The 12,905-nt window shown below is 42.3% G+C and overlaps 1 protein-coding gene across 1 annotated transcript in view; it reads right to left on the bottom strand.

Moving 5' to 3' along the window:
* The window catches only part of nek6 (NIMA-related kinase 6), a 32,698-nt gene continuing 19,793 nt past the window's right edge, over nt 1–12,905 (bottom strand). Inside the window, exons 6-10 of the mRNA XM_038307458.1 lie at nt 12,311–12,419; nt 11,412–11,519; nt 11,221–11,315; nt 5,249–5,362; nt 1–631 (exon numbers count right to left, since the gene is read on the bottom strand). Coding sequence (XP_038163386.1) covers nt 518–631; nt 5,249–5,362; nt 11,221–11,315; nt 11,412–11,519; nt 12,311–12,419 — 540 coding nt within the window. The 3' untranslated portion in view covers nt 1–517. The remainder of the gene's footprint in view (nt 632–5,248; nt 5,363–11,220; nt 11,316–11,411; nt 11,520–12,310; nt 12,420–12,905) is intronic.

Genomic DNA, 12,905 nt, shown 5'->3' with positions numbered 1-12,905 from the left:
GAGGATTTATAGTCGCTTTATTTTATACAGAAAAGGAAAACAGAGATAAACAACATTTGATCTGCTGCAAACCTGAACCAGATGATCCACCTGGAAAATAAGAAAAACGAGTCCATGATGGAGGAGAGGTTCACTGAAGGACACCTGAGGTCTGGACAGAAGGAACATCAGAAGGTTCCAGAAAGGAGGGAGGGAGGAAAGGAGGGAGGGAGGTCAGATCTCTCCAACCGTGTGCAGCTCAGCTGGCAGGTCTTTATTTGGACAGGAGATGAAGCAGCCGTTGGGTCGGAGCGGTCCTGATTCTGCTCTACTGGACCAGAACCGGAGGATCAGGGCTCCTCATCCAGACTTCCTCCACATGGAGGTCAGGTTCTCCGCTCCGCTGAGCTCACAGCTACAGCCACCATGACATCAGCGTTGGCAGAGCCAGAGGAACGTCTTTTCTTTCAGGAACAGAAGCTAAGGCACGGCGGAGGCAGCGGCGTCCTCAGACCTCAGAGGCGGCTCCAATGGGCCCTCAGGGGCTGCTGGACGTCCAGGCGTGCATCTGCTTGGCCATCTGCAGCATGAAGACGATGTCGGGCCTCTGGACCGGGTCTGGGTTGATGCACATGCTGACCAGGTCACGCAGCTGGAGAGGAGAAGAAGCTGAGGTTTCAGATCCAGCAGCCATTTCTATCCTCAGTAACCTTAGAAACAGAACCGATATAATCTATAATAACTTTCATTTAATAGAAAACTATAGGAATAGAAAACGAAATGTTTCTGACTCTGAAATCACAAACCGCTGATTCCCCGCAGGGCCCTTTTTACCCAACGAGGCCCCACAGGGCCCTTTCTACTGGACGGGGCCCGCAGGACCCTGTCTACCCAAAAAAGTCCAAAAGGCACTTTCTACCCAACGAGGCCCCATGGGGCAGTTTCTACCCAATAGGGTCCTGCAGGGCCCTTTCTACCCAATGGCTCCCCGCTAGACGAGGCACCAACTAGGAAGGGCAGTTTATTTTTTTCCTGCTCCTCCTAACTTTCTCTAAATCAAAGGTTCCTCCAGACGACCAAATGTTCGTCCTCAGGTGAGTTTTCACAACATGTCCGTCTTTAAACCAGCTGCTGCTTTTAGAATCTTTCTGCTTCTGGTTTTTACATTTACCAGCTAACAGACTACAGGTGAAAATTAGCATCACAGGCTAAATCTGGCGTGTTTCCATGGTAACTTGTGCTCACACTAATAATGATGCATTGTAAAGAAACACATTTCTGTCTGACAACCTAAGCCCAGTATGTAGATGGTTTATCTAACGAGTTAACCAGTATAAACCAGTATAACCGCCTCGGACCAGAATAGAGCAGAGAAACGATCAGTTTGAAGCTCAGCTGATATTTCAGGGGATAATTCCTGATTAACTGTCTGAGGAAACGATCTAAACCTTTTATTCAACTGAAAATAAAGACCAACACTCACTGCACAGCGAAGGTTTGACTGAGACAAAGTTCAGGATTTAAAGGAAAAGTCGCTCATATTCAGAATCCAAACTTCTGAAAGTTCTTTGAATGTGAAATGATTCCATCCTGTTCAATAAATGATCAGTGTTTTTAATTCAGAGTCATTTTCATGTGAATGTGCTTTACTGGAGGCATCCATGTTTGTCAAAGAACACTACTGCCACCTACTGGTTAGTGACATTGTCACGGTGCGGTATCGGCTGTTGATCAAGTCCCAGTGCTGTATCTGGTGTTTGTCACAACGCGCTATTATCCAAGTCATCTTGAAAACATTCTTCTTCCAAATGTTGGCTACATATTACGGGTTTTTTCTCTGGCCAGAAGTTCGATGGCAAATCCTCCCTCTTCAAGTTGGCGATCCAACGACCAACCCGTCCGTGGAGGATCAGGAATCAGAAAGGTGGAATAACTCTTTTTTTCACTTTTACCCGATGTATTCCAGCATCCAGCTGCCATGCACGTGGGCATTGTCAGTTTCACTATAGCTCTGGTGAATTTCAATGGTGAAGTCCTCTGGAAATCTTCAATAATTGTTGTTGATTGCAGATGTGTCTAGTAGTTCCCATTGATTTAGCTTGGAAAGCGGGGAGAATGGCGCTAGGCTTACCGCACCGTGACGTCACTGCTGGAAGATGGCAGGAGGGAGGGGTTACTATATTTGGGCAAAAATGGCCGCTCCCAGACTCAATGATTGCCACGAAAAAATATTTAACTTTTTTTACTGATTAACGCTAAATTCATTAAATCATAGCAAACGTAAATAATGCTCCATTATCATTTCTTGCTGACTTTTCCTTTAAAAACCTGCTCAGGTAAAAGGATCTCTGGTTATTTGGGTTATTTCTGTTTTCACTTCTTCAAAGGTCGTGAAAATTTTAAATCATTAAAATAATGTATGTGGAAGAAAATTACACTACACCCCCAGTCCAGCAGGTGGCAGTAAAAGGAAAACAAATTCATGGCTGGCAGCTGTGTTATTCTGTCATTTCCTGCTGTAACAGAACCACTGTGTTATTTTCTATTTTTGTATAAAGTACATTAAAGTGTGCCGATAACAAACTGTCCTGTAGAACAGTTAGTTCATTGGTAATATTATTTAGAATCTCCACTGGTTAAAAATGATGATGGGAATTAATATGCTGGGTTATTTTGGTGAGGAGAAATTTCTTAATAAAAAGGGGCGTGTCAGTCGGCGCGCAGCCTGACAGGTGAGGAAGACGCGCTCTGACAGGTCTGACGTTTGTCTAGATGTCTGTTAAAAACAAGTCAAAAAATAATGAAGAAAGATAAAACACAGTCAAAGATTGTCCCAGCGCTGCAGATCAGCCATGGAGGAAACTGAAGGGAGTTTGCACCCAGAGGACGCCGCCCGGTGACAGAGGCGGAGCCAGAAATGTTTATAAGGGTGGCCAGGCGATAACCAACATACACTGAGGGGGGGGCAGGCACCAGAACCCCAGGGTCAGTCTACAATGTTCCAACAGGAAAATTAACCAGCAAAACACCCATATTTTCTAAATAAATAACTATACTTTCCTACAGCATTTAACAAATAGATGCATTTATTTAAACATCCAGAATTTCTAGATAAAGGGATAGTGGATAAAACTCAGTTTTGAGTTCTGGGGCGTAAATCTTTTCCATTGTCATTACTCACCTACTTGTATCAATAAACATTCTACATAAAATTACCGTATTTTCACGACTATAAGGCGCACTTAAACGTCTTTTTTTCCCTCAAAATGTGCGGTGCGCCCTATGTGTGTTGTAACTGCGACTTTTGAGACCACCTCATTGAGGAGATGATGAAAGAGTGGCTGAATGTAAGGAGACCAGGTGTTTTTTTTCCACTCATCACCATTAATATGTAACTCCATGCGTGCCCATCTCACAGCTGATGTGAAAAACATGGGGAAACAAATTAAGCTGTGCTCGCTGTGAACCGGACCCAGCAGGTGCAGCAGAAGCAGCGAGTTTACATGCAAAGTCAATGGTTGACGAGCGTATAGACGCAGCAAAAGGTCCCGCAGCGCGTTTTGAGCAGCAGGCGCAGCGCGTCGGGAAGCGTTTAAGCATCTGACGCACCGCCAACGCGCTGCTGCTGCTCGAGATGGAAAAATTGAAGTTTTGCTGCTGGACGCGCCGCATCAACCAATCAGAGAAGCTGATCTGGGAGCTGACAGCGAGACAGACACAGCGCTCTGATGACATATGATATTAACGCAAATGAAAAGGGCTGGATGGATGAGGAGATGATGAAAGCGTGGCTGAGGGAGGTGTATGTGAGGAGACCAGGTGGTTTTTTCCACGCATCACCATCGCTGCGTGCCCATCTCACAGCCGATGTGAAAAAAAAGGTGAATCAAATGAACGCTGTGCTCGCCGTTATCCCGGGGGGTCTGACAAAGGAACTTCCACCGCTCGACATCAGTGTGAAGCGGCCGTTCAAAGTAAGGCTGCGAGCGGCGTGGGAGCGATGGATGACAGACAGAGACCACAGTTTCAGGAAAAGTGGAAGGCAGCGCCGGGCAAGTTACGCCACCGTTAGCGGATGGATTGTTGATGCTTGGACTAACGTGTCTGCTGGCTCTGTTGTACAAGCTTTCGCAAAAGCCGGCATTATTTCTGAGGAGCCGCGCTGCACGGAAAGTGACTCTGACAGCGAAGAAGGGGAAACTGGCATGTCTGATTTAGCGCAGCTGTTTAATTCAGAAACAGAGGATGATGACTTTGATGGGTTTGATTAATACTTTGTAATAAATACATGAATAAAGCACAAACATACTCAGTTTAGCTCCCGCTCTATTTTTAAATACGCAGTAGAGGAATTTAAAGGTAGTAGAGGACATGTACCTGTATATAAAAAACGCGCCCTATAGTCCGGTGCGCCTTATGTGTGTGTTAAATACAGAAATGGGCAGACATGGGCAATGTGGAGTCAACAAGTCATCTCCATGTCATGTAGCCAATTAACCAGGTGAGTCCAATCTGCACAGGTTAATTCACAGTGAAGATTGGAAATCTTCAAATACATGACATGGAGATGACTTGTTGACTCCACATTGCCCATGTCTGGAAAAGGGACACATAACTGAGACTGCGCCTTTTAGTACGGTGCACCTTATGGTCGTGAAAATACGGTAATATCGTTTGTAATCGTTTTTCGTTTTGGATCGGACTTTGGACTTCCAGGATTTTGCTTAGAGTTCGGGGGATATGGAACTCCTGTGTGGACATTATATAAAAAAATATAAAAAAGAACAGACACTTTTGGACTTTCAGTTATTAGGGTTGTTTTGTTTTGCGATATAAAGTGAGACTTTGAGTTTACTTATAAATTGGTTGTGATGGAATTTGGGTTATTGATTTATTTATACTGAATTATTATTGAATGAAACTTTGGATTAGTAGTATTGCAATATATATATTTTTTTAATAAATCTTTGTTGCTAAAAATCAACATAATCTTAACGTAACAAATGTTGCCTGTTTTCCTGTGACAGAACCCCCCCCCCCTGAGTATTTGTGAGTTCTGCTTTTAATGAAGCTGAATTTTCCACTGCTTCTCATTGAGAGGAAGGACTTTAATGAAACCTGTCTTCAATGTAGCTAAGGTCTATTCTCAGGCAAACCAAACACTGAAATAAACAACCCAGACCCTTATAGTTATTTCAGCGTTACATTTTCACAGCCAGTGATTTTACCTCCTGTTCTAAAATGGCGGCCGTGGATGAGAGCAGCTTACCTTCTGGGAGTAATGGTCAGGCGGGAGAGGAGGGTAGTCACACTGCTCGATCTTTTGACACAGCGTCAGCAGGTTCATCTTGTCCCCATAAAATGGACTCTGCAGCGCCGCCATCTGCAGACAGAGGGAGACAGTGATGCGTGGGGCCCAGGCTCTCTGGCTGCTTCAGGGAGGTGTTTAGCAGGTACCAGGGGAACCAAACTCCATGTTCCCCAAGGAAGATTCATTTCAGGACTCTTTCCAGAGACACAATAGGAATGAATGAGAGCCAACGCTATCAGGTGTCTGAGACCAGAGCAGCGGCCAATCAGAGCCGCCGACCTGCAGCGAGTACTGAGGCCACGCCCTGCATGTTACACCTGAACAATGGCTCAGCATGCAGGAGAAATCTAAGGAGGTCTGGATGGAGCAGGATAGTTTTCCCTCTCAGCAGGTCAGAGGGAGGCAGGGAGGACAGGCGTCTCATCCTGGCTTCTCCTTGGAGATGTTTGGTGACCTTATCTCCAAACCGGTTCATCCGGTAATAGGAGAACTTTAGTCTTCTGATCCAGCAGTTCATCCAGCGCCATCATTCAGGACCACCATGAGGTCAGAGCTGGAAGCTACAGAGGACCGCCGCTACCTGCTGTTTGCAGGAAAGCTCTGGACCTTCATGAACCCAACCATTAGGAGGAGTCATTCATTTCAAAAAGCATTCCTCAATTATTGGTCAGCTGACATTAAAGTTAAAACATTGCCATCTTCAGGCAGTGCCCCCAAAGACCCTCTGTGGGTTCCAGCCATTGGCACCAGTCTGCAGAGGTCAGTGGGTGAAAGGCTCCCAGTCCGTCCAAGAACAGACTGTTCTTCTCAAAGTCGTAGGGAAGCGGCCGTTCCAACCGTCGCATTTCCATTCCATTGGGATCAAGTAGCACTAAATTGGTGGCTTAGAAACGACGCTGTCAAGGAACGCTATGGACAGCGGAAACATGCAAGAGGAGGAGAGTTTAGTGTCGGAGGTCGTGGATGAGTCTCCTCCGTCATCCATGTTTTATTTAGAGGAGGAAAGCGGGGACGAAGATGTTGTGGAAGAGGACGCCAGGGCGGCAGAAGCTTGGTTTGGTGTAGAAGGCTTCCAGCCGTACATGTTTGAGCCCTTGCCTCGCAACGCTGCCAGTTCTGTTAGCTCTACGCCTGCTGAAGACACAGACGTCCATCCCCGTGAACACTGGGACGCAACTCAATGGGAAAGGAAAGGATTCTGGTTTCAACCGTTGCGTATATTAGCTGCGACATATGAATCAAGATGCTATGACCGAAAACATTTGATTGACAGATGACCGTTGATCTATGATTGGCTGAATTTAGGTGTTCAGGCTGACGTAGAACTAACTGGCCTGCAGAAGATAACGAAAAAAACACAGATTTAAAGACAGGATTGTTTTAAAAATAGAAATGTTCTACATTTTGGGACAATCTGGTCTGATAAAGAGAACATTTACATACATGTTTAAGCCAGAATGATTTGACTTTTAAATCTAATTTCCCTACGACTTTAAATTGGAAAATAATTGGAATAAGAGATTCTACAGCTCCCATTAAACCCATTTTATATATATATATATATATATATATATATATACACAGTCAGGTCCATAAATATTGGGACATCAACACAATTCTAATCTTTTTGGCTCTATACACCACCACAATGGATTTGAAATGAAACAAACAATATGTGCTTTATCTGCAGACTTTCAGCTTTAATTTGAAGGTATTTACATCCAAATCAGATGAAGGGTGTAGGAATTACAACAGTGTGTATATGTGCCTGCCACTTTTTAAGGGACCAAAAGTATTGGGACAGATTAATAATCATAAATCAAACTTTCACTTTTTAATACTTGGTTGCAAATCCTTTGCAGTCAATTACAGCCTGTAGTCTGAAAGGCATAGACATCACCAGACGCTGGGTTTCATCCCTGGTGATGCTCGTCCAGGCCTCTACTGCAACGGTCTTCAGTTCCTGCAACGGTCTTCAGTTCCTGCTTGTTCTTGGGGCATTTTCCCTTCAGTTTTGTCTTCAGCAAGTGAAATGCATGCTCAATCGGATTCAGGTCAGGTGATTGACTTGGCCATTGCATAACATTCCACTTCTTTCCCTTACAAAACTCTTTGGTTGCTTTCGCAGTATGCTTTGGGTCATTGTCCATCTGCACTGTGGAGCGCCTTCCAATGAGTTCTGAAGCATTTGGCTGAATATGAGCGGATAATATTGCCTGAAACACTTCAGAAATTATCCTGCTGCTTTTGTCAGCAGTCACATCATCAATAAATACAAGAGAACCAGTTCCATTGGCAGCCATACATGCCCACGCCATGACACTAACACCACAATGCTTCACTGATGAGGTGGTATGCTTTGGATCATGAGCAGTTCCTTTCCTTCTCCACACTCTTCTCTTTCCATCACTCTGGTACAAGTTGATCTTGGTTTCATCCGTCCAAAGGATGTTGTTCCAGAACTGTGAAGGCTTTTTTAGATGTTGTTTGGCAAACTTTAATCTGGCCTTCCGGTTTTTGAGGCTCACCAATGGTTTACATCTTGTGGTAAACCCTTTTTATTCACTCTGGTGAAGTCTTCTCTTGATTGTTGACTTTGACACACATACACCTACCTCCTGGAGAGTGTTCTTGATCTGGCCAACTGTTGTTAAGGGTGTTTTCTTCACCAGGGAAAGAATTCTTCGGTCATCCACCACAGTGGTTTTCCGTGGTCTTCCGGGTCTTTTGGTGTTGCTGAGCTCACCGGTGCGTTCTTTCTTCTTAAGATTGTTCCTAACACTTGATTTGGCCACACCTAATGTTTTAGCTATCTCTCTGATGGGTTTGTTGTGATTTTTCAGCCTAATGATGGCTTGCTTCACTGATAGCAACAGCTCTTTAGATCTCATATTGACAGTTGACAGCAACAGATTCCAAATGCAAACAGTAGACTTGAAATGAACTCTGGACCTTTTATCTGCTCCTTGTAAATGGGATAATGAGAGAATAACACACACCTGGCCATGGAACAGCTGAGCAGCAGATTGTCCCATTACTTTGGGTCCCTAAAAAAGTGGCAGGCACATATACAGGTGCTGGTCATAAAATTAGAATATCATGAAAAAGTAGATTGATTTCAGTAATTCCATTTAAAAAGTGAAACTTGTATATTATATTCATACATTACATACAAACTCATATATTTCAGATGTTTATTTTGTTTAATTTTGATGATTACAAATGACAACAAATGAAAATCTCAAATTCATCATATCAGAAAATTAGAATATTACTGAAGACCAATAAAAACAAAGGATTTATAGAAATGTTGGCCAACTGAAAAGTATGAACATGAAAAGTATGAGCATGTACAGCACTCAGTATTTAGTTGGGCCTCCTTTGGCCTGTATTACTGCAGCAATGCGGCGTGGCATGGAGTCGATCAGTCTGTGGCACTGCTCAGGTGTTATGATAGCCCAGGTTGCTCTAATAGTGGCTTTTAGCTCTTCTGAATTGTTGGGTCTGGTGTATTGCATCTTCTTCTTCACAATACCCCATAGATTTTCTATGGGGTTAAGGTCAGGAGAGTTTGCTGGCCAATTAAGAACAGGGATACCATGGTCCTTCAACCAGGTACTGGTAGCTTTGGCACTGTGTGCAGGTGCCAAGTCCTGTTGGAAAATGAAATCTGCATCTCCAAAAAGTTGGTCAGCTGCAGGAAGCAGGAAGTGCTCTAAAACTTCCTGGTATGTGGCTGCGTTGACCCTGGACCTCAGAAAACACAATGGACCAACACCAGCAGATGACATGGCACCCCAAACCATCACTGACTGTGGAAACTTTACACTGGACTTCAAGCAACGTGGATGAAGTGCCTCTCTTCTTTTCCTCCAGACTCTGGGACCTTGATTTCCAAAGGAAATGCAAAATTTACTTTCATCAGAGAACATGACTTTGGACCACTCACCAGCAGTCCAGTCCTGTTTCTCTTTAGCCCAGGCAAGACGCTTCTGACGCTGTCTGTGGTTCAAGAGTGGCTTGACACAAGGAATGCGACAGCAGAAACCCATGTCTTTCATACGTCTGTGTGTGGTGGTTCTTGAAGCACTCACTCCAGCTGCAGTCCACTCTTTGTGAATCTCCCCCACATTTTTGAAGGGGTTTTGTTTCACAATCCTCTCCAGGGTGCGGTTATCTCTCTTGCTTGTACACTTTTTTCCACCACATCTTTTCCTTCCCTTCGCCTCTCTATTAATGTGCTTGGACACTGAGCTCTGTGAACAGCCAGCCTCTTTAGCGATGACCTTTTGTGTCTTGCCCTCCTTGTGCAAGGTGTCGATGGTCGTCTTTTGGACAACTGTCAAGTCAGCAGTCTTCCCCATGATTGTGTAGCCTATAGAACTAGACTGAAAGACCATTTAAAGGCTTTTGCAGGTGGTTTGAGTTAATTAGCTGATTAGAGTGTGGCACCAGGGGCCATCAATTTTGAACCTTTTCACAATATTCTAATTTTCTGATATGATGAATTTGAGATTTTCATTTGTTGTCATTTGTAATCATCAAAATTAAACAAAATAAACATCTGAAATATATGAGTTTGTATGTAATGTATGAATATAATATACAAGTTTCACTTTTTAAATGGAATTACTGAAATCAATCTACTTTTTCATGATATTCTAATTTTATGACCAGCACCTGTAATTTATTCTGCATCAGGAGCTTAAAGGTAGGAAAAAAATGGGGAAAAAATACCTGTTTGTTTTTTTAAATGACCTTTTTCTGTCTGATGTTCAACAAAGAAAAGACAAGAAATAATGCTGCAAACATAACTGTGAGTAGATGTTTATATATTAGCAGGTGGCAAAAGCAGTAAATTTCTAAAGCTCAATCCCTCTAATGGGATCTGACTTAAAATACACCAAAACTAAAAGGTTATAGTGAGACTGGTATAGAGAAGCCTGGTAACAGCGTGAAGCTGGATGGATGAAGGAGGCCAGTTTCATCCAGTCTAGACCATCAGAAGAAGCTGGATGGTCACTGTACAGGGTTCATTTTAGTTCTGCTTTGCATTGAAGTCTGTTGGTGCAGACTTCAATGCAAATATTCTAATTTTCTGATATGATGAATTTGAGATTTTCATTTGTTGTCATTTGTAATCATCAAAATTAAACAAAATAAACATCTGAAATATATGAGTTTGTATGTAATGTATGAATATAATATACAAGTTTCACTTTTTAAATGGAATTACTGAAATCAATCTACTTTTTCATGATATTCTAATTTTATGACCAGCACCTGTACACACTGTTGTAATTCCTACACCCTTCATCTGATTTGGATGTAAATACCCTCAAATTGTTTCATTTCAAATCCATTGTGGTGGTGTATAGAGCCAAAAAGATTAGAACTGTGTTGATATCCCAATATTTATGGACCTGACTGTATATATATATATATATATATATATATATATATATATACATATATATATATATATATATATATATATGTATATATATATACATATATATATATATATATATATATATATATATGTATATATATATATATATATATATATATATATATATATATATATATATATATATATACACACTTTTTTTTCAATTCATTTTTTCTGGCTTCTGTTTTATTTAAATATCCTTTTTTATAAATGTTCTAAATGTAACATATAGTTTATCATCCAATCATCCATTTTTTTATAACTAATTTTTCTGTGTAAAACTAAATGTGTTTTCATCCTTTTCGATTAAAAAAACCTAACTGTGTGAAAAAAAGCTGCTCTCTCTTCAGATCAATCCAGAGCAGAACCTAGCGATGCTTTCAAGGACCTCAGGAAGGAGCACCATCAGCTGGACCAGCTGTTCTGGTTCCTGCCAGGATGAAGCTCTCAGGCTGCAGGGTCCACACACTGAGCTCACCTCGTACAGAAGACACCCCAGGGACCAGATATCCGACTTGAAATTATATCCGTTCTCATGGATCCGCTCCGGCGACATGTAGTACGGCGTCCCCACTGCAAGCAGGAGAACAGGAGAGGTCCACGCTGATGTCTGCTCAGAGAAGCATCTTAGAAGAACAGCATGCATGGATGGACCAATGTGTGCGTCACCTAAAGAATGAGCTGCTGTGGTTTTGGAGCTGAAGAATCGCCCTAATCCCAGATCTCCCAGCTTCACCTCCCCTGAGGCTGTCATAAACACGTTGGCTGGTTTGATATCTGCTCACAAACAAACAAACACGTCTTTCAGTAGAAACACTTCAACAGTAAACTGTACACCTCCAGGACCCAGAGGCTAGCAGGAACAGTCAGTGTTAAAGCTAAACCCCCCCACCCAGACACTGGCTGTTTCACCTTCCCCTCTGTTAGGAGGCAGCAGTCCTACAGGACCAGAACAGGCTGCAACAAACCAGCTTCTTCCCACCTGCAGCCCGCCTCATGAACAAGGCCAGAGTCGCTCACTGATTGGGTTAAATGCATGTTTGGTTACACTGTATATAGATAACCATCAAAACCATCATTTATAAATACTAAACACACCATTTATTAATGATTAACAGTTTATTAATGTTTGATTAAGTTATAAACTGCATATAAACCATTTATAAAAGGTAATTAGATCATTATTACTGATGTTAGCCTCAGAGCTAATCTAACATAAATCAGTCAGATTAGGATTAGGCAAGAAGCTACTCCATTGACATTAAACCAATATAGCACGGATATATGATCTATTTACCTTTTATTAATAGTGTAGATGCAGTTTATAAATTAACATCCAACATTAATAATCTGTTAATCATCAATAAATGCTCTCCTCTTTGTTTATAAATGATGGGATTTGTAAAGTGTTACTGTTTGTTTGCAGCACTGTGTGCAAAAGGTCAGCTGACCTAGATGGAGTCAGACAGGAGGAGTTATACTGACTATGCAGCCATGACAATGAATGAATGAATGAATGAATGAATGAATGAAAGAATGAATGAACAAACTAAGATCCAGCTCTTTACCGCGGTGCATAACTCTGCGTGAATGCATATGCTCAAGGGCGCTGCACAGCTGCACAAAGTATTTCCAGATGGTCCTTTCTGGTATCAGCCGCCGGTGTTTCTTGAAGTACTGCAAGGACATAAAAAAGCATCAGATGAAAGAATCTATTCAGCTTTAATTCACGGTGCAACTAAACCGTTTCTAGTTTAGTTGCTTCTATCGACACATAGAAAGGTCAGTCAGACTTCAGGCTCAGTAACACTGAGCCTGAAGTCTGACTTTGTCTCTTATCAGTGTTTAAATAAGTGCTTTAAGGCGATACAGCCATGATGGTTTTAGCATTAAGATCCTTAGTCATGGTTTAGTTTCCATTACATCGATAAACTAGACATGCAGATGAAAGAGAGCATTGCTACGGTCATTTCAGGGCTAGCAGAATGTAAGAAGTGTTGACGATCATCCCTGCAACAGTTTTCTTAAGCAGCCGACTTCATTCAGCTGCCTCGGTCCTGCGGTCCTGCGGTCCTGCGGCCTTAATAGGGTATACATTCGCTGGTTTTCAGTTGAAAAAACCTCCAGATAAGAGTCTGTGTTCGCTGCCTACGATTCAGAAGG

Source organism: Cyprinodon tularosa, unplaced genomic scaffold, assembly GCF_016077235.1.
Source record: "Cyprinodon tularosa strain WSP-4 unplaced genomic scaffold, ASM1607723v1 ctg1162, whole genome shotgun sequence".
In the NCBI taxonomy this organism is placed as follows: domain Eukaryota; kingdom Metazoa; phylum Chordata; class Actinopteri; order Cyprinodontiformes; family Cyprinodontidae; genus Cyprinodon; species Cyprinodon tularosa.
Note: the sequence above shows the minus strand (reverse complement) of the source record. Positions and strands in the feature narration are given on the sequence as shown.